General features: G+C 48.3%; 1 protein-coding gene across 1 annotated transcript; it reads left to right on the top strand.

The window, feature by feature from the left end:
* The first annotated feature begins 5,720 nt into the window (after positions 1–5,720).
* On the top strand, positions 5,721–18,987 carry DUSP5 (dual specificity phosphatase 5). Its single transcript, XM_060102595.1, has 4 exons — positions 5,721–6,179; positions 11,212–11,360; positions 14,386–14,605; positions 17,502–18,987. The coding sequence occupies exons 1-4, from the start codon at positions 5,801–5,803 to the stop codon at positions 17,912–17,914; spliced, it is 1,161 nt and encodes a 386-aa protein (XP_059958578.1). The 5' UTR covers positions 5,721–5,800; the 3' UTR covers positions 17,915–18,987.
* The last annotated feature ends 8,252 nt before the right edge of the window (positions 18,988–27,239 follow it).

Below are 27,239 nucleotides of genomic sequence, written 5' to 3'. Positions count from 1 at the left end.
GTGAAGTAACTTGTCCAAGGTCACACAATCAGTAAGCGGCAAACCGGGGACTTAAACGTCACACTCCAAAGTCCTTGCTCTTACAATTGGAGGGGTTATTTATCAAAGCTAAACCCCTCTCCCAGACTTGCCTGCTCTAATGCTCCAGGCTTTATTGATCTGTCTTCTGTAAAGTTTCTTCAGGTCTCAATATCAAAACCACCTAACTTAGCACTTATTATTGTGTGAATGGCTTCTTGTCCGTCCTAGTTTACTGTAAGTGGGTCTGGGGATTTTTACTCTTTAAGTATCCTTTTGTACTCAGTAAGCCTTCAGAACAAGTTCACAGGATTCTAGTAATTCTTTCTTTCACTGACAGCTGAATTAGACAGCAAGTAACTCCTTCTTCCCTGTCATGCCTACCCCCGTCTTTTTTTTCCTGTGCCGTTAGAAAAGTCTTTTCTTGGCTGGAAAAAATACTACAGTCTGTTCAACTAGTTAATGTTTATTGAGTTCTTAATATGCACCAGGCACTGTTCTAAGTACCTTTCGTGGATTAGCCCACTGAATCCTGATAGTAACCTATGAGCTAAGTCCTATTTTCACTCCCATTTTACAGAAGAGGAAACTGAATGTACCAGTGCATCAGGATTTGACTGAGTAAATGCTTTGCTGATGGATATTATTAATAGCAGCAACAACCATACAAATACCTTATGCTTGCGTCAGGCTATAGCTTTATGTATATTATGTCATTGTCACTCACCATTAGCAGATAGGCACTAATGTCCCTATTTTATAGAAGAGGAAACCATGACAGGAAAACAAAAGGGTGAGTGATTCTCAACAGTCACACAGCAAGTGCTGCCTGTACCCGAGTGAACATTGTATTCATTCCACTCTAAGATCTTGGGGGCAAGGGAGATGGGAGGGTCATGGGGAGAAAAACACCTACACACACAAAAAGCATTCTACAAATATTAGGGAAACAACAGAAGCCGGTCATAGCAGAGGCTGGACAGGAATCCAGATCTTTGACTCCTAGTCCAGTGCTCTTTCCTTTGACCAAGATGGTGGGAAGCAAGTCTTGGGTCCAGACCCAACAGCAGTCTTGATTGGGGATGTTAACACCAAAGAAAGTAGTGCTCTTAAAAAAAAACCCATCATTTTCACGTCTCTGCTTTTTCCACCTTTTCAACAACGAGCAAACGCGCTACTTTCATGATGAGAAACAAGCAAATGAAGAGAGCTGGCAAAATGCATCGTCTGAGGGCTGGAGCTGCTAGAGGACCCTTGGGTTGGCTTCGGGGTGGCACTCTGGGGCACCCTCTGATCCATCCCCACAGGCCACCTGGCCCCACTTTATGGGCAGAGGAAGGAAGCAGGGACGATCACAGGAGTTCCCAGGTCCGTGAAACCCCCTGACATTGGAAGCTGAAAGCTGTGTGTGCACTTTTCCAAGGAACAGGCCCACACTTTTAAAAAGGGGCACTATGACCCTTCAAAGGGTAAGAACACCAGATCGCAATGATGAACCGGGACCTGAGGACTAGGATGACCGGTCAAGGAGGGTGAAGAAACATAAAAATCTCCTTGCCCGACTCTGAGCAGAACTGGCAGGGGAGAGTGAATGACAAACAGAACAAGGTCTTGCCTCATACGCTCATGTTAATTTAAATTCTGCTTCCTTCCCTGAACCCCCCTCACTCCCATTCCAAAGCAGTGGGCAGGGGGTGGGGGGTGGAGAGAGGCATGATTATTTAAACAGTTCCAGTCTCAGACACACTCCTCCTCCTCCTAGGCCTGTGGCCTCTGAATTCTAGTTCCTGATCCTAGGGCCTGTGCGTCCACAGCTTCCTATCTTGCCTCCTGACCCAGGGTCTAAGGCCCTGATTTATGCTGTGGCCAACTTTTCCCCTAGGTGCCTCCTAAAATGCCTGCTGCTTTCAAGCCTCAGCAAGCACTGGATTCCATTCCACCAACACTGCCTGAGCTCCTACCATGTGCTGGGTGTTATGACTGGGTCACAGATGGTGGGATAAGTCCTGAGTATGGCCTGGGAGCCTTCAAACTAATGGCAGGACAGATAACACTCTGTTGGGGGAGGGGGAAACTGCACAATGTGAGAACACCCAGGAGGGCGACTGATTAACAGGCTGGGGGATTAAGGGGGGGCCTTCTTGGAGGTGCAACGGTAGCTCTGGAGCTGGTGTGTGAAGGCAGGGAAGGATTCCTAACAAAGGAATGGGGGAGGCCCTCAAGTCCTGTAGAAAAGTGTGGAGGCAGCAAAATACTGGGCAAGTTTAGGAAATAGGCAGTTTTGTGTGACTGGAGCCTGGGGCTGGGGGAAGGGGGAAGGGGGAAGGAAGGAGACAAATGAGGCTGGAGGTGGGTTACGGCCAACTGGCTAGAACAAGGACCTTGATGTTCCACTAATGAATTTGGATTTTATCAGACAGTGCGTAGGTGCCACTGAGGGTTTTTGAGCAGAGCAGGTGGGCTCTGTGCTCTGATCTAAGCTTAAAAAGATCACATTGCAGAAGACAAGAGAGAAAGGAGAGGGCTTGGCGATTGGGAGGCAGGATGCTACTGTAGGGCCCAGTGCAGGGGATAATGAGGCCCTTTAACTACAGCTATGGCTAGCACGGGCTACATAATTTGCGGGGCCCAGTGCAACAGGAAAATTCAGGGTCCCTTGTCCAAAAATTATCAAGAATTTCAGGGGCTTCCCTGGTGGCACAGTGGTTGAGAGTCCGCCTGCCGATGCAGGGGACACGGGTTCGTGCCCCGGTCCGGGAGGATCCCACATGCCACGGAGCGGCTGGGCCCGTGAGCCATGGCCGCTGAGCCCGCGCGTCCGGAGCCTGTGCTCCGCAACGGGAGAGGCCGCAACGGTGAGAGGCCCACGTACCTCAAAAAAAAAAAAAAAAAAAAAAAGAATTTCAAGAGAGTGACAGCAGAGCATCAAACCAAGCGTCATGCCCTCTAAGGATGGCCTTGTGCAGCTACACAGGCCACACACCCAGGAAGCTGGCCCTGGCCATGGGACTAGAAAGGGCAGGTTAGGAATGAGATCTGGAAGGCAGAGTCTCTGGAAGCCAGGGACTTGGTGATCTGTTGGGGTGGGACGTGACAGAGCAATCCACTGATGGACGACCTTCCTGCACTGTTTGCCAGGCCACCTTTCCACTACCCTCTTGGGTGGCCCAGGATCAACTCCTATTTATTAATAAGTCTAAACGTCACCCCCCCGCCCCCTCTCCTGCTACACACCCGGACCTGTTCCTATAGGGTCCCTATCTAAAGGTGTCACCATTTACTCAGTCACCCTCTACTCCTCTCTCCGCCATCCCATCCCTTCCGGCAATTTACTTCCTAAATGTCTCTCCCATCTGTGTGGCCTCTTCAATTGCTGCTATCACTGCCAAGTTCCGGCAGGCCCTTATCAGCTCAGGCCTGGATTACCCACAAAAGTCGCCTGTCTGTCTCCCTGACGCCGGTCTGGACCCCACCTCCACTTGCAAATAAAACATCCATCCTCCACAGTGCCACCTCAGTGAGGCCCCCAAATGCTCACCTGACCAACTCACTGAGTAACGCCCTCATCTGGGGCTGCTCCAGCCACACGATAAGATCCAAATGCCTTAAATGGCACACAAGTCCCTCTGTCACCTGAGCCCGCATAACTTTCTAATAAATGCCAGAAATGCCTTAGTCTCCCACGTACCTCCAGCACATACCTTTTGCTGGGTTCTTGGTTTTTTTCCCTTTACCGCAAGCAGTTTTCTCTGCCTGGAATGTCCTCCACTCTCCCACTCCATGGCCTGGTTCACCTTGATTCACTCTCGTTAAGCTCACCTCCATGGCCCACCTCGCACACCTGACCGTGGATGCTCTTCCACACTGCCTACAGGACCTTAGGCCTGTGGCGACTTCCCTGGTGGTCAAGTGGTTAAGACTCCACGCTTCCACTGCAGGGGTTCGATCCCTGGTCCCCTGGTCGGGGAACTAAGATCCCACATGCCACGGTGCAGCAAATAAATAAATTAATTTAAAAAAAAAAAGAGGTCTGTGTGCTGGACCAAGCCTCCTCTCCGAGCTGGGGGCAGCTGGAGCAGAGTGAGTCCTGCTCACTTTGGTGTCCAGCAACCAATACAGAGCCTGGCCATGTGGGTGTTCCACACATGTGTGGTTGTAGGTTGAAATGTCTGGGGCTGGGTGACACTAGAGGAGGAGCAGATTGCAGGGAAGGCTGGCACGTATAATCCCAAAGAAAGAAACCCCCCCGCCCCAGCATCACATCTTCGTTGGGATTCCACTGGAAGCGGGAGGACAGTGCCTCTGACTGAAGGCATCTGAGACCCAGAGGCAATGGTCAGCTAGCTGTTGTCTGGTTTGACTGCATTTGATTTCAGAATTGGACTTCTGCTTCCTTCTAAAAACCTCACTCCCCTCTGTCGGTAGTAAACAAGCCCCTCCCTAGTGGAGGCAGGCTGCTTTCCATCAGGCAGTCCCCTCCTGCCTCAGGCTCACAATAAAATGGTTAGTCCTGAGTTTGGGGGTAGAAGCATGCTTCCCTCAAGCATGTCCCTGCAGCTACCAGGGCACAAAGCTGACCCTCAGTAAATACTTGCTGAATGGGTGAATCGTGTCCAGTTCCCCAAGATCGGGGATGGGAAGCCTGAAGCTGCTGGGGACTGGTCGGGGCAGACAGCCTGGGATTATACTTGAGCCACAGATAATCCCCCAAATCCAGAAGCCACCTGTACAGTTGGCTGGGCTGAGCTCCATCAACGGTGCATGTTGATGCTGCAGCTGATTTCAGGACAGATTTTTCTGGGACCCAGAAAACGGTTCCTCAAAAAACAATTATTCTAATTTTTACTGGGAGTGTGACAAAGAAAAGGACCATCAATCCTTTGAGGGCAGAACCCATTTGGGGAGATTAGTTGCTTGCTCTTCTCTCTCCACTTTTACTTTGAGGTACTTTTATTATGAAAAATTTCAAAATATGAAGAAAAGTAGAGAAAACAGTATAATGAACTTCCAGGTACCCATCACCAAGCTTCAACCATAACAACACAAGCCCAATCTTGAGTCGATAGCCCAGCCTTCGAAGCAAATTCCAGCTATCATGTCATTTCCCGCGTAAAGACGGTTAAGGATCAAAATCTACGTCAGATCCATCTGGGGGCACTGGCCGAGGGCGCCCCTAGCTCTGCCTACCGCGGTGCCTGGCCCGGCCCCCAGCGGGTTCTGAACCTACGTCTATGAAACTCTAAACCCACGGCGCGCCGCCAGCTCCGCCTCCCCCGCTTCCTCCTGTTCCCGCACAGCGTGGGTCACCTCGGCCTCGTGGCGTTCCTGACACCCCACCGGCAGTCCCCGGTGATGCGCGAGTGAGTGTCTCCGCGCAGCGCCACAGAGAGCGCAGCGAGCTACCTTCCACTTCCTCTTTCTCAGGCTGACTAACGCTCGGCGCCCGCCCAGCGCGTCCGGCTCCCGGGGGGGCGTGGCCACAGCCCGAAGGGGCGGGGAAATACCCTTATTCGGCCTTATATGGGCAGCCACGTCACAGGCTGTACACCCATTCACATAAAACGCTGAGCTGCCGGCGGAATCCCCGGCTTCTGGGGCGGCGAGTGGCCGGGCCGGCTGCCGAGCGTGCAGGGCGGGAAAGAAGAGTTGAGCGGTCGCTCCGGCGCCGGGCTCGGTCGGCCGGCCGCAGCCCTGCGGGTCGCCCTCCAGGGCCTCGCCGGCGGTCACCCTGGCTGTGGGCACCTGCGGGGCGCACGGCGCGTGGCCGCTGCGCGGCGGCGGCATGAAGGTCACGTCGCTCGACGGGCGCCAGCTGCGCAAGATGCTCCGCAAGGAGGCTGCGGCGCGCTGTGTGGTGCTCGACTGCCGGCCCTACCTGGCCTTCGCCGCCTCGAGCGTGCGCGGCTCGCTCAACGTCAACCTCAACTCGGTGGTGTTGCGGCGGGCCCGCGGAGGCGCGGTGTCGGCGCGCTACGTGCTGCCGGACGAGGCGGCGCGCGCGCGGCTGCTGCAGGAGGGCGGCGGCGGCGTGGCGGCCGTGGTCGTGCTGGACCAGGGCAGCCGCCACTGGCAGAAGCTGCGTGAGGAGAGCGCCGCGCGCGTTGTGCTCACCTCGCTGCTCGCCTGCCTGCCCGCCGGCCCGCGGGTCTACTTCCTCAAAGGTGAGCGCGTCGGGGACGCCGGTCCACTGTCACCGTTCGCGCCGGGACGGCCCGGGCTCTGGGGTCCCCTGCTGGCGCCGGGCGCCTTCCTCGACGCTAGAACCCGAGCAGTTCTCCGCTGGCGGGAGTCTGCACCTTGGGGCTTGACGTGCGCTAGGGAGGGCACTGCCAGTGTCAGCGCTCACAGCTTCCCCACTCGCGTTCCTCGAAAGCGCTTGACGATCGGCCTTTCGGCCCCGGTGGGTGGGGTGAGGTTGCTTACGCAGCCGGGGCCCTGCTTCTCAGCTGGGGGTCGGTCGCCTAGTGCTGGGCGCGGGCCGGCTTTCTTGGCGCCGGCTTCACCGCTCTCGCTGGGGCCTGCGCTCTGGAGCCGTCCTGATGGACAGATCTGGAGTGATCAGCAGGTCGCAACACCCTCACCCCCGAAGTGTGGCGCCGCGGTGTCCCCTTTCCTCCCTCCTGCACGATTAACGTATGTTAGGCTGTGTCTTCTTCGACCCTCTTGCCTTTCTGACCCTGACGAGTCCCTCTCCTCCCCTCCCCTTCCTTTCCATTTCATTTTATTGCTTTTTATTGTTCCTTGGCTTCCCCTTCTCCCCTCCCAGGCCTTTCTCTAGCTCCGTTTGGAGCTGACACCCTTTTCACCTCCTCTCCCTCACCCCGGGATCATCTGTACTGGTCGTGGGCCAAACCCGGCGGGCCTAACGCTGTCTGCTAGGGGTGGGAGGCAGGCTGGCCAGCGAGCCAGGACACATGAGAGGTGCCACGGGGTGGCTGTGAAGGGGATTGCGTCGCATTTCGTTTGAGATCACCAGAAGCTGCTTCACCAGTCTGCCCATTCCACCTGCTGGGGGAGATGACGTTGGTGGTGGGTGGGTGATTTACTTTCAGGGTCCAGAATATTGATTTCTGTGTCACTTCCTACGACTGCCGCCGCCTTGTATTTGAGTCCTTTGTAACCTCAAATGTATTGAAGGCGTAGCCTGTAGGGCAGACATGAGGACTCAGCCTAGGCTGCTCCAGCCGACTCTGACGGGGACACCGTGAGATGTAACACTGATGTGGTTCAGAGCTCAGGTGCAGTGAGCTGAGAGAGTAAGAGCGCTGTTTTAAAACCGTGCAACTTGTGGAGTTTTACACGTTCCAGGCCAGGAGATTCCACAGGCACGTGGGCAGCTCCCACCTCTATTAGCACCTCTTGCAGACGGTCCCCTGTTGATTCCTGTTAGGGAAACAACAGAGGCAGAAGATGATGATCTTCCTCCTTTACCCAGCCTCAGCCCCCAGGAGATGGAGAGTGCCCTCCAAGCTCTGCAGAGGTTTTTCACACATAGTCCCTGATTTCTTTTTGATTTGCTTTTTGTCTCCTCTTCTTAGCAGTGAGTACAGAAAAAGCTTCTGCCTCTCCAGTAGCATGAAAGATACATTCCAGGAAACCCTTCCGGGTCCTACCTCTGCTCCCCACCCCTCTCCAGGGGGCCATGCTAGCAGTTTGGAAGTTATTGCCACAGGAAGTAGGCAGCTCTGTAGACTCACATCTCAGGAAAATTAATGTTCAAAAAATTTTTTTAATGTAAGTAACATACAGCACAAAGGCTGTACAATGAAAAGTGGATCTTCTGCACACGCTAGAACTCAGTTCTACTCCCCAGAGACAACAGTCAACTATTTCTTGTTCATCTTTAGATAAATTAATTTTCCATGAATAAAAATAGAATGATTTTGTATATTTCCTGTTCCTGCCTCTTTCATCTAACTAGATCTTGAGAGATTTGTCCATACCAGAGCATACATGTCCTATTCACTTTTTAAACCCATCCCCTGGTGATAGCCAGTAAGTAGGTTGCTTCCAGCCTTAGTATTTGAAGCAGTGTGGGAGAGTATACCTTTGTCCAAATGCTTTTGCATGTGCACTTTCAGTAAAATTATGAGAATTGCCAGGTCGAAAGTTATGTCCGTTTTAAATTTCAGTAGAAATCGCTTAATACTTACCCTTATAACAGTGCTAAACTTTAAGTTGTTGCCAAAGAAAATTATTTCTTTACCTAACTCATGTCCAGATAAAAGTTCAGGTTTTTAATCTAGTGGCATCTCAGATCGTGGGGCAAACCTTTTTTTTTTTTGGCCACGCAGCATGTGGAATCTAAGTTCCCCAACCAGGGATCGAACCCACGCCCCCTGCATTGGAAGCACGGAGTCTTAACCACAGGACTGCCAGGGAAGTTCTGCAATGCCTTTTACACTTCCCTCAATGCCCACCCCTCCCGAAAAAACCCACTAAAATGAGATGACCAAACGGCATTGTCAGTGCGTATTTATATATAGCGTCCGTGTGCTTTCTCCGCTCAGCTCCCCTGGTAATGCGGTGGTGATCAAAAACAGAATCACTCTGAAGAGGATTGAAGCTGCCAAAAGAATTGCCACGGCTCTTGGAGCTCAAGTGAGGCACCAGAGAGGAATGTTCTGTCTCTCCACGCCTCTGATGGGAGTGGGTGAAAGACAGACCATTTAATCTATAGGACTCCTGACCCCAGCTGGAAGAGGCAGGACCCTGTTTATCTGTCCCTCAACTACACTGAGACTTTGTCTGCCTGCCTTATTTTGTCAACAGGCAGGCAGGACCCAGCCCACACCCGCACCTCCTGTCTGTCCTCCTAACAGCCAACTCTTTTTATTATTATTATTATTTTAATTTATTTTATTTTTGGCTGCGTTGGGTCTTCATGGCTGCCCACGGGCTTTCTAGTTGCAGCGAGCGAGGGCTACTCTTCGTTGCAGTGCACGGGCTTCTCGTGGTGGCTTCTCTTGTTGCAGAGCATGGGCTCTAGGCAGGCGCACGGGCTTCAGTAGTTGTGGCACGCAGGCTCAGTAGTTGTGGCTCGATGACTGTAGAGCGCAGGCTCAGTAGTTGTGGCACACGGGCTTAGTTGCTCCAGGGCATGTGGGATCTTCCCAGACCAGGGCTCGAGCCCGTGTCCCCTGCATTGGCAGGCGGATTCTTAACCACTGTGCCACCAGGGAAGCCCAACAGCCAACTCTTAAGTGCTCTGTTTAAAGCCAAGAGATGGGGTGGCCTGAAGGCTTCTCTTTCCCAAGCTTCATTCTGAAGTTTGAGAGGGCCTGGGCCACTCTTACTTCAGATTCCCATCCCCTATCACTCAGTTTGTCTCCTGGGACCCAAAATGTTGAGGCCCAGGCACAGGAAGTGATTTGCTAACTAGGGACACCTCTTCGGAGGAAGCTGAGGGTCAGTGTAAATGTGGTTTCTTTTTGCCTTCTGGGAGGGAAGGGGGTGGGGGCAATGGTGGGGAGGGAGGGAAAACTAAGCCACAGACACCTTCAAACTTTCCACCTCCGCCTCCCTCCGGCATGGCCTGTCATCATGACCGGGAACGTGGTCATTGTGGAGGTCCAGAAGCTCATTTGGGAAGGCCCAATTGGCTATTTGTTGAAGTGACCACAGGGGAGATTTGGGTGTGCTAAATGGGGTTGGGGGCAGTTCCAGCAAGCTGAGAGGAAGCAGTAATGGCTAGATGACTCATTCTAGGAATTGGCTGCAGCTTCTGGGAGAGAGCTGGAGACTGCCGTGTAATCCATTAACCATTTGCCTACTGCAGGGGTTTAAAAAACCACCATGTGCTCCACTATGGGGCTATTAGAACACCAAAAGACAGAAGAAAAAAAGGGGGCCTTTTTGGAAAAATACATGGTCTCAGAATGCTTATTTAATTGATGATTTAGGGAATTCCTAATTCCTGGCAGCACTTTCACTGCCAGGGCCCGGGTTCAGTCCCTGGTCAGGGAACTAAGATCCCATAAGCTGAGAACTAGGATCTCACAAGCTGCGCAGCATGGCCAAAAAAAAAAAAAAAAAATTGATAATTTGACCCCAAGTGAATTCTCTGGGCCAGAAAAAGAAGCAGGTTTTCTGGAGGCTCTTGGAAGTGTCTTAGGTCCCTTTGGATTGGAAGCAAAGTGTTTCCCCACACAAGTCTGGCCTGTGCACCCAGCAGCAATTGGCATTCTGAGGCTTCGTGGCCAGTGTTTCGTTTGGTTCTTCCCTACCTCATGTATGGGCCTGAGAACTTACCTACTCAAGTGTCTATGACTTGGTCAGAGAGTAGTTTTTACCTTAAGTGATCTGATCCATTTGGAGAAGTTTAAATATAGTGAGGATTTTTATAGAATCATACCTGCCAGGTATGAGGGTGTGTGTGTGTGTAGCTGGGGAGAAAGTTCAGGAGGGGAGGGTAATAAGGAGATAAAGGGAGAGTAGGTGGCCATCAAGGAGGAAGAAAGAGTTTTTACTTAAGGAGGTAAGAATTAAGTTCAGAAGGCCTCATTGCTCTGGTTTGAAAGGTAATTAATTGATTAATTAATTAATTGATTAATTAATTAATTGAGATTGATTACATTGGACCTATGGAGAGGATTGTCAGCAGTGTTCTTAGCACCTTGGCAAAGAGAAGGGGAAGGGCTGTTTTATTGCCCTGAGTTTAAACCTCGTGTTAGCCCCCATTTCCTTATGAATAGAGGGGGTTTCGTGTATAATCCAGTTTAGAGCTAAGGGACTAGGGATGAAACAGACCAGTTTAGGAGTCTCATTCACAAATTAATGAAATTCTGCATAATCACACCTGCAGTTTAGATAAATGAGAGAAAATAGCTTTTGTTTTCTGGAGGGATTTGGTTAATATTTGCCAGATGTCAGATATATTTCCTTTCACAGTTTAAGCTTCTTCTGATAGGCATAGAAAGTTAATCATTGCCTCTCTGAATTATAGCTTTTTAAGAGAGAGAGAGAGAAAGTGTGTGTGTATGTGTGTGTGTGTGTGTGGAGCCCGTTTCTATTTTAAAACTATTAAAACTATTACTTGTTTTTTAATATGACCAAAATGTATAGTAGCTGAATATTTTTTTACTATTCCACACTCAGGGTATTGATCAATTCTGGGCATTTTCTGACGGCCTGAGAAAAATCGATGCTTATATCTTTCTTGCTTTTTTTTTTTTTTTTTTTTTTGTCTTTTAGGGGGATATGAGACTTTCCACTCGGAATATCCTGAGTGTTGCGTGGACGTAAAACCCATTTCACCAGAGAAGGTTGAAACCGAGACAGCCCTCATCAGTCAGTGTGGGAAGTCAGTGCTCAACATCAGCTACAGGCCGGCTTACGACCAGGTACACGCTGTGGAAGTACCACCCCGGCTCCTGGCTCTGTTCCTTGCACAGCACCCTGGCTCTTCCACTCCCTGCTCAGCAACCTTGGTTGGTTTGTTTGCGGATCAGGGAGTTGGCAGAGGCCTCTAGCTTTAGAGAGCCTCTGTTGCTTGCCAACTTGAGTTTCCATCTAAGAGTAAATGGGCTTCCTTCCAGCAAATAAGCTGACAGGAGCAAATGCGCTTCAGGATGCTTGGTGGCTTCTGGTAAAAAGTGGAAGCGAAAGATATATTATTATTAGCTGGCCTGGGAGGTGCAGAGAAGCTTTGAAATACCGGTTTAGGTTTCCCTGAAGACGTTTCAGAGCTGACTTTCAGGCTTCCTGTGTTGATCTTCTTCGTAACTGTTCATGCTCTGCAGTCTGCAAACCAACCCAGTACCTGTAAAGGCGTGTCTTGGTATTTTTAACTGAAGGAGGAAGACTGGGGGAGGGTTGTAGAGAAATTACTATTTGGATGGCTAAGCAGCCTCCCCTAGGGGTTTCTGATGCTTATAATTCCATAAATTCTGAAACCAGAGATCAAGACACACTAGAGGATTTCAGGTGTCTACAAACATGTGGGTTTTTTCCCTTCAAAGAACTGTACTTTCTGGCAACTCATTAAAGGAAGAAAAAGTGGACGGCTCAGGCAGGGGTTACCTATACAATGCAGGAGAATGTGGAAAAAGCCAGCAAGGACCCAAATCTGCAGAAAACAGAGATCAAAACCTACCTTCCCATTTTACAGAGGGAAAAACTGTCACAGCTGGTGGAATGATTGATTTTGCCAAGAATCCTACAGCTGGGTTCATGGCCACACTAGGCCCAGAACTCCCTTCTCTTAACTCCTTTTTCTGGTTCTTTTCAGGACCCTGTTCTGTTTTCCACATGCCTTCTTTTGGAAGAGGGCCATTCTAGGCATCTGACTTGGTAGGAGGAGCTTTTTGCACAAAAAGCTCTTTGCACCAAATAAGAACATACCCAAATCATAAGAAGGAAGATTTCTAGATACTGCCTAAGATGCCAGCTGCCTGCCAAGAGCAGAGCTCTGCCCCTGGGGATAAACTTCCAAATACAGCCAGGTGGCTTTTCCTTGAATGGAAACCTATTAGCTTGGCGAGGTGCCAGGGTTATTATTTTGTTTGTTTCCTTTTATTACAATTACAGTGTATGATGAACCCTGGGCTTTCAAGCCATGGGCATCCGGCTTAGCTGAATTTCTATTTTTGTTTGTTTGGGTGGTGTTTTCCCCCTCCTTTCTCAGAAAGTGAAAGAGAAACGAGAATTTGCAGGATGTTGTGAAAGCACAGCAGACCTTTGGCCAAGCAAGGACCAGGGAGGCCCTGGTGTGTTTCCACGGTTCATCTGGGGAACCCCCTAGTGCTACTCTTAGTAGCGCTTCTGCTTGAGAGAAGCTGGGTGAGGTGGTGTTAACCTTTGGGGTTTCTGAAGGCCTTTGGTTTCTTCCTCTTGAGTCCAAAAAGAAGATTTAAAAAAGGAAAGAAACATGGTTTCTGGGGTGTTGGGCTAAGCTCCAGGAGAAATTGAGTAGGATCCTAGGCCTGGTGTGTCAGCATTTTCCAGGCTCTAAAGAGAGGGAGAGATCTATGTAGGTACACCTAAAGTGTTAAGCTCAGGGGCCAGCTAATAAAAATACTGGTTACTATTACTACCTTTTGTAAAATCTCTATAACTTTCTTTCAAGTGGCCAAACTGGCCTTTGCCTTAAACACCTGACTTCTCAGGAAAGAAAAAGCAAACATCCATGCGGGGTAATTTGAGAATTGCCTTCTCTTGGCCCTTGTCCCATGCCCCTTTCCCTATTGTGGGTCTGGCAGAGAGTTTCCATTCTACTCTTATTCCAGGACAGGAAATGGAAACACAGGAAGCGGATGGATGATATGGAAAAGGCTGCCAAAGACACAGCCACTGTCACCCCAGCTCAGTGTTTTCCCTCTAAATCTCCAGGGGCTCCCATTGTTCCAAGTATGGAACAATGGCTTTTCTTGCCACCCTGGAAATGCTGAGACTGCCAGAGTCTGACTAGCTAGCTGTTCTTTTTAGCTTTGCCTCAGGGTAGATGGTCTCTGGTTCTTTGGGGATCCTTCTTAACTAGAAACCTCAGGTATAGGTGGTCTCCCAAAAGGGTGAAGATGTACACGTCTCTCACCAAAACTCAGCACCACAAGAAGAAGATCAGGCCTGGGACTTCCCTGGCAGTCCAGTGGTTAAGACTCCACGCTTCCATTGCAGGGGGCATGGGTTTGATCCCTAGTTGGGGAACTAAGATCCTGCAGCCTTCATGCCACGCAGCGCAGCACAGCCAAAAAAAAAAAAAAAAAAAAGATCAGGCCCTGCTCATGGCCTAACAGCTTTTCATTCTCTGAGAACTTTGGATAGATAGTGGTCATTTTCACTTCTGAAAAGTATACTTTTTTGGGGGGCGGGGGGAAGCATATTTTAGCATCTCTGAGCTCCAAATGCATCTTAGGATCAACAGTGTCCTAGGTTTGATGAAACACATATACAACGCCAGGATTGTAAAGGAGGGGGCTTACCTTGTTGGACCGTTTTCCATTTTATCTAGAAGGAAACCGAGGCTGCCCCGAGGTTTAAAGGGCTCACTCTGGCACTCTCAGGGCAGCTAGGACTACAGCCCGGGCCTCTCAAGTCTTCCATCACACCACCCTCTTCTCATCCTTGTCGCATAGGAAGGCTGCCGGCATGTCCTACCACCTCAATATATATAAGAAAATGAAAATCATAGCCGTCTGGGATTTGCTGTCACTGAGTCACAAGGCAGTAATGTAGGGTAGAGAGTTTACCAGGACGGAGGCTCCACCCACACACTCTTGGGTGAACTGCGCTGACTCTGAACTCTACCTGGAAACCAGAAAGGGAACCTCCCACCTGAAAACAAATAGGTCAGGGTTGTTTTGTTTCTTCTCCCCAGAGAGCAAGCTAATCCAACATTTCCTGGTTGTCCTCCTTTGCCCCTCCTTCCAGGGCGGCCCAGTCGAAATCCTTCCGTTCCTCTACCTTGGAAGTGCCTACCATGCATCCAAGTGCGAGTTCCTCGCCAACCTGCACATCACGGCTCTGCTGAATGTCTCACGACGGACCTCTGAGGCCTGCACGACCCACCTACACTACAAATGGATCCCCGTGGAAGACAGCCATGCGGCTAACATCAGCTCCCACTTTCAAGAAGCAATAGATTTCATTGGTAGGTACAGCCATGCGGCTAACATCAGCTCCCACTTTCAAGAAGCAATAGATTTCATTGGTAGGTACAGCCATGCGGCTAACATCAGCTCCCACTTTCAAGAAGCAATAGATTTCATTGGTAGGTGCAGCCATTCCCCCTCAGTTGTTTTGGGGGCCCCTTAGGGGAGCGTGTTCTTGGATTTTGATGTATTGATGGGGGTTCCCTTCACTGAGAAGAAAAGCATCTTGTTGTAGAGCCAACTTGGCTGGTTGGATGCACCGACCAAAATGACAGAGGAGAGGATTTGAGTTGCTATTAATAGGAGCTTTAATTTGCAAGATAAATGAATTACTACAATTTTATAGCAATACTCTGTTGCTCTTGTTAGTGTTTCTGGCTGGGCGGGAAGCAGGGTGCATCCGTGTGTGATGCTCCATGCCAGGGAAGCTGGGGAGGGAAAGAACCACCCAAACTGTGCTTCTACGTAGGTTGGGATATTTTTAAAAGCAAACAGAAGGACTGAGAGAGCACTCCTTACGCACTGAGCCCCCAGGGCCCCGGCAGCTTTCCACGGTTTTTGGCAGACTGCTTTGGGGGCAATTGTTTTGCATTTTCAGCTGATTTTGGACTAAAGATAGCGCTCGTCTCAAGCTCTGTGCTTTATGCACAGAGAAGTTGGCATCTTTTTGCATCCTTTGTACGTTCCGTGAGGCAGTTATCATTTACTCCATTGTGTAGGCCTGGAAACCTCTGGTCCCTCTGCCTAGAAAGGGCTTTGGGCCTTGGGATTCCAACTCCTCGAGCAGGCTGGATTGTTCTTTCATTTGACATCTCTGTTTCCCTCAAGCATCTCCCCTGGGGGCTGGACTGACTCTTTTGTGTCTCAGATTTGCAAGCACCCACCACTCCCCATCCTTGTGGGCTTGCCTCCCTTTCCAGAGTCCTTCTTTCCCTTTATCATGCATAGCTGTTGAAGCTGAGCAGCGATCTTCCTGCCTCGTGCTCTGAGGGATGTTGGAGGGAGAAAGGCTGGTGCTGGGTGCAGCAATGATTACTTAGTGCAGGGAGCCGTTAAAGGCCCCCCTTCCACCACGTGGTGGGCCCTCTGCTCAGCACACACAATCTCTACTCCACAGAAGCCTGCAGAGAAACTCACCAGAGGCAAAAGGCCGAGCCTCCCTCCCTGTTCCCTGAGCCTCTGGGCTGCGATGGTTCCTTTGGAGTCTCTGAGAGACAGTCAAGATGATGGGGTCAGGGTGGGAAACCCTTGACTTGTTCTCCCTGTCCCTGGGAATGCCTTGCCCTTGTCAGCCTGTTATTTAATTATCTAGATAGCTTCTCAGTGAGGTCATGAAACCCGCCCCCATCACTTCTCAGAAGCCTCCCTCCCCATCCTGTGTGTGCACTGTGTCTGTGTACACAACCGCACAAACCGACAGCATTCTGAAGGCACACGAGATGCTTTTCCCCAGACTCCTTGCCATCCTGAAGGAAGGAGGGACTGAGGCCGAACCATGCATTGACCCCTTCCGAGGGCCACATAGAAGGCAAGCCCCCAGGGGTGAAGTGGGATCCAGAAGCAACACACTGTAGGCCCTTTGCTTTCTGGGATTTGGCTCTGGGCCAATTAAAAGCTAGACTACCAGCTTTTGGCTGGTGGAGGAGCAAAAGAAGGTTGGAGTCACGACCCTATAATCCTAGGAACTTGGAGTCCCTTTTGAACTAATTTACAGGAACTTTTTTTTTTTTTTCTTTTTAATCAGAGACTGGCGCACTTCTAATGAGGAACCCTGGGGTGTCCTTTAGGATTTTCATTCTGTTGGGGAAACTCCAGGTTCCTCCCTGACTCCTCAGAAGCTGGATCTTTCAGATCTTAGAGATGCATTTGCAAATTTCTTGAACTTGAGGAGGGAGGTGGGTAAGGGGGCTGACTTTTTATTTGCCCTTCAAAATCTTAAATGTTTTTGCATACTGTGGCCTTACATAGTGCCATGGACATCTAACTTCCTGTGATGTAATTGTTTCCTCACTAGCAAGAGAGGGAATTGGAAAGACTCTTTTTTGTGGTTTTTATTTGATGTGTATATATGTTTAACCTTTTACCCCGGCTCATTTTTAACAGTTGGAGCTCTTTTGGGGGGAGGAGTAGAACAGAAAAGGAGGGCACCCTGCTTTTGTCATATTGAGCTAACAAATGCTAACTGAAGGTGGTAGCTTTATAGCAGTGACTCCCATTGTTGTGCAAGATGGAGTTTGCCAAAGCCATTTATATCCTCCGTCTAGTAAGCGTTACTTAGCCAAGGCTATAATTGGTGGCTGTGCACTATTTATTGTATGTTTGGTTGGTTGGGAACCCTCGGTGCTGAGCCAAGCATCCCGCCCTGGCACAGCCAAACAGGGATCCTGGGGAGGATGGAAGGCCTCAACCAGGATGAGGGCTAGGTCATCACCATCAGAATCAGACCCCGAGAGGCAGGAATTGCTTCTCCAAGTCAGTCTTTGAGCCTGGGACCCTCTCAGGGAAGTGTGAATGTGCAATAAAAACTTGCATGCAGCTTCAAAGATTTTCCCAAAGTCTTCTTGAACTGCATCCATGGAACCCGAGTTAAGATGGCGTCCCCAGGAAGGAGTTACTCCAGGTCTAGCACCTCCGGTGGCAGAACCTGTGAAAGTATCCTGGAGAACTAAGGATTGTGAAGGTCCTACGCAGAGATAGACATCATGGTGGGACCCTAAAGTCTGTCCTCAGCAGTGGAGGTTAAAGACTGGCAAAAGCCTGGTGTGGGACCACAGACGTTGAGCAGGGATGATGATTTGATAACTAGGTCACTTTTGTTTTTTAATTCTTTAATCAAATCCAGTTGCCTTTGAGTTCCAATCCCAACTCATTTCCACTGTCTTTTCTTTCTTCCAGACTGTGTCAGGGAAAAGGGAGGCAAGGTCCTGGTTCACTGTGAGGCTGGGATCTCCCGCTCGCCCACCATCTGCATGGCTTACCTCATGAAGACCAAGCAGTTCCACCTAAAGGACGCCTTTGATTACATCAAGCAGAGGAGGAGTGTGGTCTCGCCCAACTTCAGCTTCATGGGCCAGCTCCTACAGTATGAGTCCGAGATCCTGCCTTCCGCGCCTAGCCCCCAGGCTCCCTCCTCCCAAGGGCAGGCAGCCGGCCCTTCGTTCATAGCCCATCTGCAGACACTGAGCCCTGATGTGCAGGGTTCCTACTGCACGTTCCCTACCTCGGTGCTGGCACCACTGCCCACCCACTCAACGGTCTCAGAGCTCAGCCAGAGCCCCATGGCCACAGCCACAGCCACATCCTGCTAAGACCAGGGTGGGAGAACCAGCCCAGCTCCAAGAACAGCTGTGATTTTGTATTTTAACTTGTGGACATTTCATACCTGTGCAATACTGAAGACCTCACTCTAGCCCGCTGTCCTGGTGGGACAGTGAAGGGTCACCAGGTTTGCAAACAAGCTTCACACTGACCTCGGGGATGGGTTCTTGGGACTGAGGGAAGGCCAAGCCATTATGAGAGCACAGCACGTGCTGACTACTGTATTTCCAGACCCCCTGCCCTCAGGACTGCCCCGTCTTTGCACCTCAAAGTTTGCCTTTTCATTTCAAGCATAAGGCAATAAATAACCTGCAGCAATGTGAGAGAAAGCAGTTGCTGGACCAGGAGAAAAGGCAGTAATGAAGCTGATTCATTTTGAAGGAAGCACAATTTCCACCTTATTTTTTTAACTTCGGCAGTCTCCGTATCTGTCTCTGTTGCTTCAGGGCATAAGCTGATCACCACCTAGTCAGGAAAGTAACCCTACAGGGTTTTAGGGACATGATGCATATGCTGATTTGAACCCTCAGATGTTTTTGAGACTCTGTCTTGGGTCAGGTGGAGTCATTTGGGTGAAGTAGTGAAACAGTAACACTTCTGGTTTCCTCTTCGCTGTGGGTTTTACCCTGACTTTGGACTTGGGCATGATTCTTGCTCATACTTGAACCTTTCTCGTTGCATCTCTCCTCAAAGCAACTCTGGCGTCATTTGAAAAGAGTTCTTCAGACCATAGACCAAAAATCACCCCTTTGAGGTGGTGGCACGGGGTGCCAGGATAGAAAGGGTACCCACTGTCTGAGTCAGTGGCATTGAAACGGTTGTCACCCCAGCTTGCTGTCCTTATATGTGCTTGTCTCGTCTCTGGTGACACTTGTTTTCTTCCCTGCCCCTCGGGGTTGTCTTCAAGCTGTTGACTTCTGGGATTTGCAGATTTCTCAATGTGGTACTACTTCTTTTTTGTCTGTAGGTTATTTCTCCAGGGGAAAAGGCAATAATTTCCTAAAATCCATATGAATGTGAAGAAAAGCAGTATGTTACTGGTTGTTGATGTTGTTGTTTTTTATAGTGCAAAATAAAAATAGTAAGAAGAACAAAAACGCTTCTTCATGTTGGTGAGTTGGGGTAAGGCAGGGATACACTGAGGCGGGGCCCAGCCTGCCTCACTGGGTTTTATTTCCGAATGAACGCTAAGGTGATGGTGGTGGGTGTGCAGTTGGAGGCATGAGGCTGTGCGTCTGCTCACGAGCTGGTGATCATAACAATACAGAATAATGCTTTCCAGTTGGGAGGCTTCCCTTGGCTCACTTGCAAGAGAACTCCTTAGGCTCAGGCCACATGGAGACGTGGTCAGAGCATCCACCCACCCTGGGTTCTTTGTGAGCCCCAGGCAGAGTTCAGCTTGAACCTCCACTTCTTCGTCCATGCAATGAGTGAACTAAGCTAGATGATCCCAAAAGTCCCTTAGAGCTCAAGACCCTTGATTCCAGCAAACCTGAGGGGCAAGTCTGTGGTCAGCCCCCTCCCTCCAGTGCCTGGCATGTGGCAGACTCCAAAAAGTTTGGAAAAATGACCAAGGGACAGATAAGTGAACTAGGTAAAGGTTTACCTGAAATGCCTGTTCTCCCTCTTTTACCCTTGGAATTAATTCTTCCAGATAATTCCCTCAGGAGATCCTAGGTAAATCCCTCAATGAGCTGATTTAAATCCAAGGCTGAATCAACTTGCCTTCTGAGTAATTTCCTCTGTGGTGGAGGAAGGAAGGGGTGATATTTGCGTCTTCCCATGGCTTAAACCTCTGCTCCAGCATAACTCTCGGGGCCTGTTTCCTCATCAAGGGGAACGGGAAATTGGCTGGGAATGATACCATACCTGCCTGACACAGGGATTCCAATCCATACGCCCTGATTATGGGGGGGGGGGTCCAGAGAGGCCTCCAGCTCCCCCCCAGCAAGCACCATGTCAACAAATAGCAAGATGGCGGCGGAGCCCAGGGTAGCCCAGCTCTTTCTAAGCGTCTCACCTCAAAGACTTTGCTTGAGACTTTGCTCCCCACACACCTGTCCTTCCCCACTGGTTCCTTGGAGAGTCCTCAGATAAGAATGTCACCCAGACTGGGGAAGCTGCATTTCCTTCAGTCTGCACCCCTCATCTGCATAATCCAAGCAGGGTTTCCAGGGGAAGAAAGTAGAGTGAAGGGCACCGTATAGGAGGAAGAAATCTGGGTTCTAGCCCTCACCCTGCCCCTGACTCTAGTGCTTTAGAGCTGATCTCTAATCTTGCTGGACCAAACTTCAGGGCTGGGTCTACCTGAGGTCCCTCCCTGGTTTCATACCTCTGAGCCTCCGCTCTGCCTTGGAATGTGTCCCATTGTGTGGACCTGTCCAGGTGCTGAGTGCCTGGAGGGGCCGCAAGCAGGGAGAGCCAGGGAGGGGGAAGCTGGATGCAGGCTGGGGTGATGTGCTAAGCCACATCCCACTTGCTGACATTTGCTTTATTGCATTAAAGTCTTTCTCTGAAGGGTGAGTAAGTCCTCTAAATCAGGCATAGGAGGATTGCTCATAAGCCAGTGAGTCACTGGAGGGTAAGCCAAGTGAAGCCCCACAGCTGGGGATGGCTCTGTAACTCTCACTCCCTTAATAGTCTTCTTATTAATTACACCTCCATTTTTGCCAAGACCAACTTTACATTGGCTTCCAGTGCCAGGTGGAGAATTAAAGCTGGTGTTATCCAGTTCCTTCATCCCCAGGTTTTGAAGGAACACCTCTCTTGGTCTCCAGCAATGCTTCAGGCAGAGATGTGTCTGGGAGAATAGAAATGTTAATTCTCTATTCTGTTCCCCAGCAGAGTCTGTGGGTGAGCTCCTCAGATCTACCCTAGCTCCTGAGCTAGGCCTGACCTAGGGGGCAGGAAATGTAAAAGCAGCTCACATCAGTGTGCTCGCAGGAGCCCTGTGTACCCATGGCTCTCCTTTGTGTGAGGACCCAGGGAGAAAGTACCCCAGATCTCAATACCCTGAAAGGCTGCATCTCACTGAGTTGCTGGTGGTTTCTCTTCTGAACACCATAAAGTTGGTAACCACCCATGTTTCCCTCTTTGCTCAGGCAAGGAGACAGCTCAGAACCAAATTTTTAGCCTACCTCTGGCAATTTTATAGGACCTTATGGCATATATTTTGGGTATCAACTCTACCTGGTTTCCATTAAAATTTCCCAACTTTATTTTTCTTTACTTCCATTTCCACGGTGACTTTTAAAAAAGAATAACACTTGGGTAATAAATATTAAACATACCACAGTGCGTTTATAGAATGAGGTGATATGAACGTAGAGAGAAGCCAGTACATCCTCGGTGTTGCTACTCTCCATCTCACTCTGAAGGATTTATCCGTGGGACTGTGTAAATCTTCACCTTCTCAGTAAATCTGCCAAGTTTTGTATTCTTTCTAGAATAAGCCCTGTCCAGAACCCAAACCCCATGACTAGGGCCTGGCTCCATGTCTTAGAATCTCTGGCACTGAGACCCTATATTCTGCTGCTGGTGACTTTCTATGGGGGGAGCCCTGGACCAGATGGACAGATTGCTCAAAGCCACAGCACAGATGCTCCCAACCCTCACACACTGCATGTGATGGATGTGACTCTGTGCCTAGATAACCATCATCCGTCCATCCATTTAACGCTGAGCACCTGCTAGAACCTGGGATTCAGTGGGGAATGAGAGCTTCATAAGTACTGATGACTGTCCACTGGACTTTCTGTCCCAGAGTGGAGCTGGCCTCCCAAGGTGGACCCATGTCCCCAGCCCCACACAATCCCCTTCCCCAGCTCCTCTCTTCTTGGCTCCAGCTCCATCCTCTCCCCTCTGGCCCCAGGATGCTTCATACCCAAGCTCCCAGACATACCAGCCCGTGGACATGGCTGTGTTTCCCTGTGCTAACCATCTGACCCCTGCCTTGGCTCATCCCTCAGGTTCTCTTGCATTGTTTACTACCTTGTCTTGAACACTGGATTAGTCTTGCCCCATCTCCACCCCCCCACCAGTGTGCAAAAAGAAGTGAGTTCTTATTGAGCCATGGTCATTTCTCAGTCATTTAGCTAACATCAAAAGTGTGCATTAAGCACCTACTATGTGCCACAAGTCAAACTAGGCATACCCACAGGCATCATCTCTTTAATCCTCAACACAACTCAGTACAAATGATTTTATTGTCTCCATTTCCAGATGCATAAACTGAGCCTCAGAGATATTAGGTAACTTGCCCAAGGTCACACAGCTAGTAAATGGTGGAGCCTGGGATGAAACTATTTCATTGATGCCGTACCCCTCTGAGCACCTGGCGTACACAGTAGGTACTTTTGTCCATTGGGCTTTTGTCTTCAAGAAAGAGAGTCTCCTCAGGCCACATTAAAAAAAACACAACCTTGGGCTTCCCTGGTGGCGCAGCGGTTGAGAGTCCACCTGACGATGTGGGGGACACGGGTTCGTGCCCCGGTCCAGGAAGATCCCACATGCCGCAGAGCAGCTGGACCCATGAGCCATGGCCGCTGAGCCTGCGCGTCCGGAGCCTGTGCTCCACAGCGGGACAGGCCACAACAGTGAGAGGCCCGCATACCGCAAAAAAAACCCCACAACCTTTTGTGTATAGACATGAATGGCATTTAATGCCCAGCTACACTCCACTCCAGCTACAGTGGATTTATGACAAGCTCCTTTCAACAAGCCATGCTCCCTCCTGCCTCTTTGCACATTCTGGCTCCTCTGCCTGGAACACATTTCTCCCCTAAATTCACCCTTCAACTAAATAACTCCTATCTGTCCTTCACTTCTCAGCTCAAACTTCACCTCTCTGGGGAAGCCTTCTCATGCTCCCAGACTAGGTCAGACATCCCTGTTCAATCTCTCATAGCTCCCTATCTATATCTTTTCTTCATATTTCACCAAAGTTTAAGAATTATTCATTTACCTGTGATTATTTTAATAATGTTTGTCATCAGACTAGAAGCACCAGGAGAGCAAAGATTATATTGAATTTCAAGAGGGATCTAGCACAGGGCCTGATTTATAGTAGGTGTTCAATAAGTATTGGTTGAGTGAAGGAGTGAATGAATGACAAGTTAGGAATGAAAAGCCGTCAGAACCAGAAGCTGCTCTCTCCATCTCTCTCAAAGTCCATGCTGTCCTCTGCACATAAGCTCATAAGCCTGTTAACCCCAGGTCCCACTTTTGAATCCCTCCCCAGTCCTAAAGGAAACAGGTTTCCTAGATTTAATTACTGCTACCATATTGGTCAGAGTCCATGTCACCACATCACCTCATTGGTCACTGGTCAGCCTATGGACACCCTTGGGTCAGGTGTCCACCCTGGCACCAATCAGTTTCCTCTAAGTTCAGAGAGCTGCCTAGCTCAGAATCCCTGAGCAAGGACTGTAGATGGAGCAGTTTCAGCTAGAAAGGGTGGAGATCCTGCCACACACTGGACTAACCAGCCACTAAAGAATTTAATTAATGCCCAAAGACTGAGTATTCAATAAGAAGGTCCTGGAGATGACCAGATAGCCTGGGCACAGAAAAACTCAACCCTACCCTTCTTGTCCCACCTCCGGTGAGCACCCACATATTATCAATTAGGGTACCTAAATTTAAAATCATGGTAGTATTTATTTATAGTAACAGGTCAGATCCCTTCCTGCCACACACATCCACCCCCATTCACTTATAAAGTTTATAGAAACCTAGAAGCCACTAGCTGGTAGTTTAAAATAGACCCTTGAAGCATCCCTACGCTTTTCATCCTGGGCTTCTCCAGCAGCCAGGAGAAAATGTGCTGCTTGAGAGGAATAAACCTCCCAGAGAGTGAAGCCTCAAATATATCTCTAAGGTAGGAAGGCAGAAACAGTTTCTCTCCAGCCCACGAGGAAAAGAATAGTAGACTTAGAATCAGGAAGCATAGCTGCCAGACCCTTGGGAATCTAACTGCTTAGGACCTTTATTTATTTTTTTACAGATTTATTTATTTATTCATTGCACTCGTTGCGGTGCGTGGGCCTCTCATTGCAGCGGCTTCTCTTGTTGCAGAGCACGGGCTCTAGGCACGCAGGCTTCAGTAGTTGTGGCACACGGGCTTAGTTGCTCTGCGGCATGTGGGATCTTCCTGGACCAGGGATCGAACCCGTTTCCCCTGCATTGGCAGGGGGATTCTTAACCATTGCGCCACCAGGGAAGCCTGCTTAGGGCCTTTAAAAAGACCTTTAAAAAAGCACTTACTATGGGCAGGTTGTATGCCGGCTGTTTTCCATTATGTTCTCTCATTTAAGATCCACAAAAACCCTGCAAGAATAATATTGTTAGCCCTATTTTACAGATGAGAAAATTGAGAGGTTACAAACCCAGCCCAAGGTTACACACTTAGAGCCTGTGAATGTCAAAGCCAGGATACCCAATTGCACTGGACTCCCAAGGCTGTACTCTCTCCCCTAAACAACACTGTTTTCCAGAAAGGAAATTCAAAAGATTCTCAGTTATGTCTCCATGTCTGTATCCCTTAAATAAAGCTATGAAATCTACTTGTTCTTTGGAACGGGGTTTCAAGTGATCTCATTGTAATAGTTCATTAACTGTACAAAGCCTTCTCTTCCAACATTATTGAGTTTAGATTTGGGAGCTGAATTTCAAGTGGGACATGGACAGTGTTTACAGATAATGGTCAATGAAGGGATTGGAGACTATGTTATATGAGAAGAGTTTGGAAAGGTAGTGATGTTTGGCCTGGAGAGGGGAGCCAATGAATTGTCTGACTGAAGTTGTGTAAAGCAGTTTCTAGGAACTCAAGGGCTGGAGTTTCAAAAACCTGAGTTTGAATTCTGGCTCTGCCACTTGCTAGCTGTGTGGACATGGACAAATTACTTCTTCTCTCTAAGCCTCAAAGTTCTTATCCATAAAAAGAGTATACTAATTGAATCTACCTTGTGGGTACAATTTTGAAGAGTAAATCTGATGAGGAATAATTGCCTTGTATGAGGTCAAAGACATAGTAAGTCCTCAATGAATAGTGGTTATGATTATTAATTACAATAATTACAACAGTGAACTACCCACTGGTGTGAGGGTTGGGCAAGCAGAAGTGGAATTTCTATTGGAAAGTCTGCTGTGGGAAGGATTCACGCCTCAGGGCCTTTGCACACATGCTTCCCTCAGCCTCATCCCTTCCCTTCCTCACCTGGTCATTTATGGGCCTCCTTATACCTCATTCGTGACTTCACTTCCTCAGGGAAGCCTTCTCAGATTTCAGGATTCCATATTAAATGCTCTCTTGGTACCTGTACCTTCCCTTCAGAGCACTATCACATGGGAATTAAATAATGATGCTCATAATTTTCAAAAATCAACTTTATAAAAAAAACAGTTCTGAAGAACCTAAGGGCAGGACAGGAATAAAGACGCAGACATGGAGAGTGGACTTGAGGACACAGGGAGGGGGAGGCGTGGGCTGGGACGAGGTGAGAGAGTGGCATGGACATATATACACTACCAAATGTAAAATAGATAGCTAGTGGGAAGCAGCTGCATAGCACATGGAGATCAGCTCGGTGCTTTGTGACCACCTAGAGGGGTGGGATAGAGAGGGTGGGAGGGAGGCGCAAGAGGGAGGGGATATGGGGATATGTGTATACGTATGGCTGATTCACTTTGTCATACAGCAGAAGGTAACGCACAATTGTAGAGCAATTATACTCCAATAAAGATGTTGAAAAAAAATCAACTTTATAGAGGTATAATTTACACAGCACAAAATTCACCCACTTTAAGTTAAATTAGTTTTGACAAATGTATATATACAGTCATGTAACACTTCCACAATCAAGATATGGACTATTTTATTCACCCCCTAAGTTTCCTTGTGTTCCTTTGCATTTACTCCTCTTTCCCCACCCCAGACTTTGACAATCACTTGTCTGTTTTCCTTCATTATAATCATGCCTTTTCTAGAATTTCATGTAAATGGGATCATAGAGTATGTAGGTTTTTGAATCTAGCTTATTTTACTAAGCATAATGCATTTGAGATTCATCCATGTGTTCATGAGTACTAATTTTTTCTTTTTTTTTTTTTGGCCGTGCTTCACGGCATGTGGGATTTTAGTTCCCTGACCAGGGATCGAACCTGTGCCCCCTGCACTGGAAGCACGGAGTCTTAACCACTGGACTGCCAGAGAAGTCCCCATGAGTACTAATAATTCCTTTTTATTGCTATAATAGTACTGCATGGCATGGATATGCCAATGTTCGTTTCCAATTCACCCATTGATGGACATTTGGGTTGCTTCCAGCTTTTGGCTATTATGGATAAAGCTGCTATAAACATTCACGGACATCTTTATTGTCAAATGTTAAGTATATTTCTAATTTTATAAGAAACTGCCAACTATTTTTCAAGTTAGTTATACCATTTTGCATTCTGACCATTAATAAATGAGAGTTCCAGTTGCTCTGTATCCTAGCTCATATTGGTAATGTCAGTTTTGTTTAGCCATTCTAGTAGTATGTAGTGGTACCTCACTGAATTTTTTTAATTTGTATTTTTGTAATTACTAATGACGTTGAGAATTATTTCATGTGCTTATTGTCCATTCATATATCTTCTTTGATAACGTATCTTTTGAAAATTTTCTTCAAATAAGCTATTTGTTTTATTACTGAGTTTTAAGAGTTTTTTTTTTTTAATATTCCACTGATCTATATATCTATCCTTATACCAGTAACACACTATCTTGATTATGGTAGCTTTGTCGTAAGTTTTAAAATCAGGAAGTGTGAGTCCTTCAACTCTTTATTCTTCTTTTTCAGTATTGTTTTGGCTGTTCTGGGTTCCTTGAATTTTCACATGAATTTTAGTATTGGCTTGTCAATTTCTGCCAAAAAGTCAGCTGGGATTTTGGTAGGGCTTGTGTTGAATCCGTAGATTTATTTGTCAAGAGTCTTAACAATGTTAAGTCTTTTGATCCATGAACAGGGATGTCTTTCCATTTTATTTAGGTTTTATTTAATTTATTTCAGTAATGTTTTATAGTTTTAAGGGTACAAGTCTTGCACTCCTGTTGTTAAATGTATTCCTAAGTAATTTTTTAAACCATTGCAAATTGAGTTTTTTTTAAATTTCATTACATGGATTAATTTTTGAGTGTTAATCAAACCTTGCATTCCTGGGATAAACCCCACTTTACCATGATGTATTATCTTTCTTATATATTGCTGGGTTTGATTTCCTAGTACTTAGTTAAAATTTTTTGTATCTTTATGGGAGATATGATCTCTAGTC

This window comes from Mesoplodon densirostris, chromosome 1 (genome assembly GCF_025265405.1).
Source record: "Mesoplodon densirostris isolate mMesDen1 chromosome 1, mMesDen1 primary haplotype, whole genome shotgun sequence".
NCBI classification, from domain to species: domain Eukaryota; kingdom Metazoa; phylum Chordata; class Mammalia; order Artiodactyla; family Ziphiidae; genus Mesoplodon; species Mesoplodon densirostris.
This window is presented reverse-complemented; position numbering and strand designations above follow the sequence as displayed.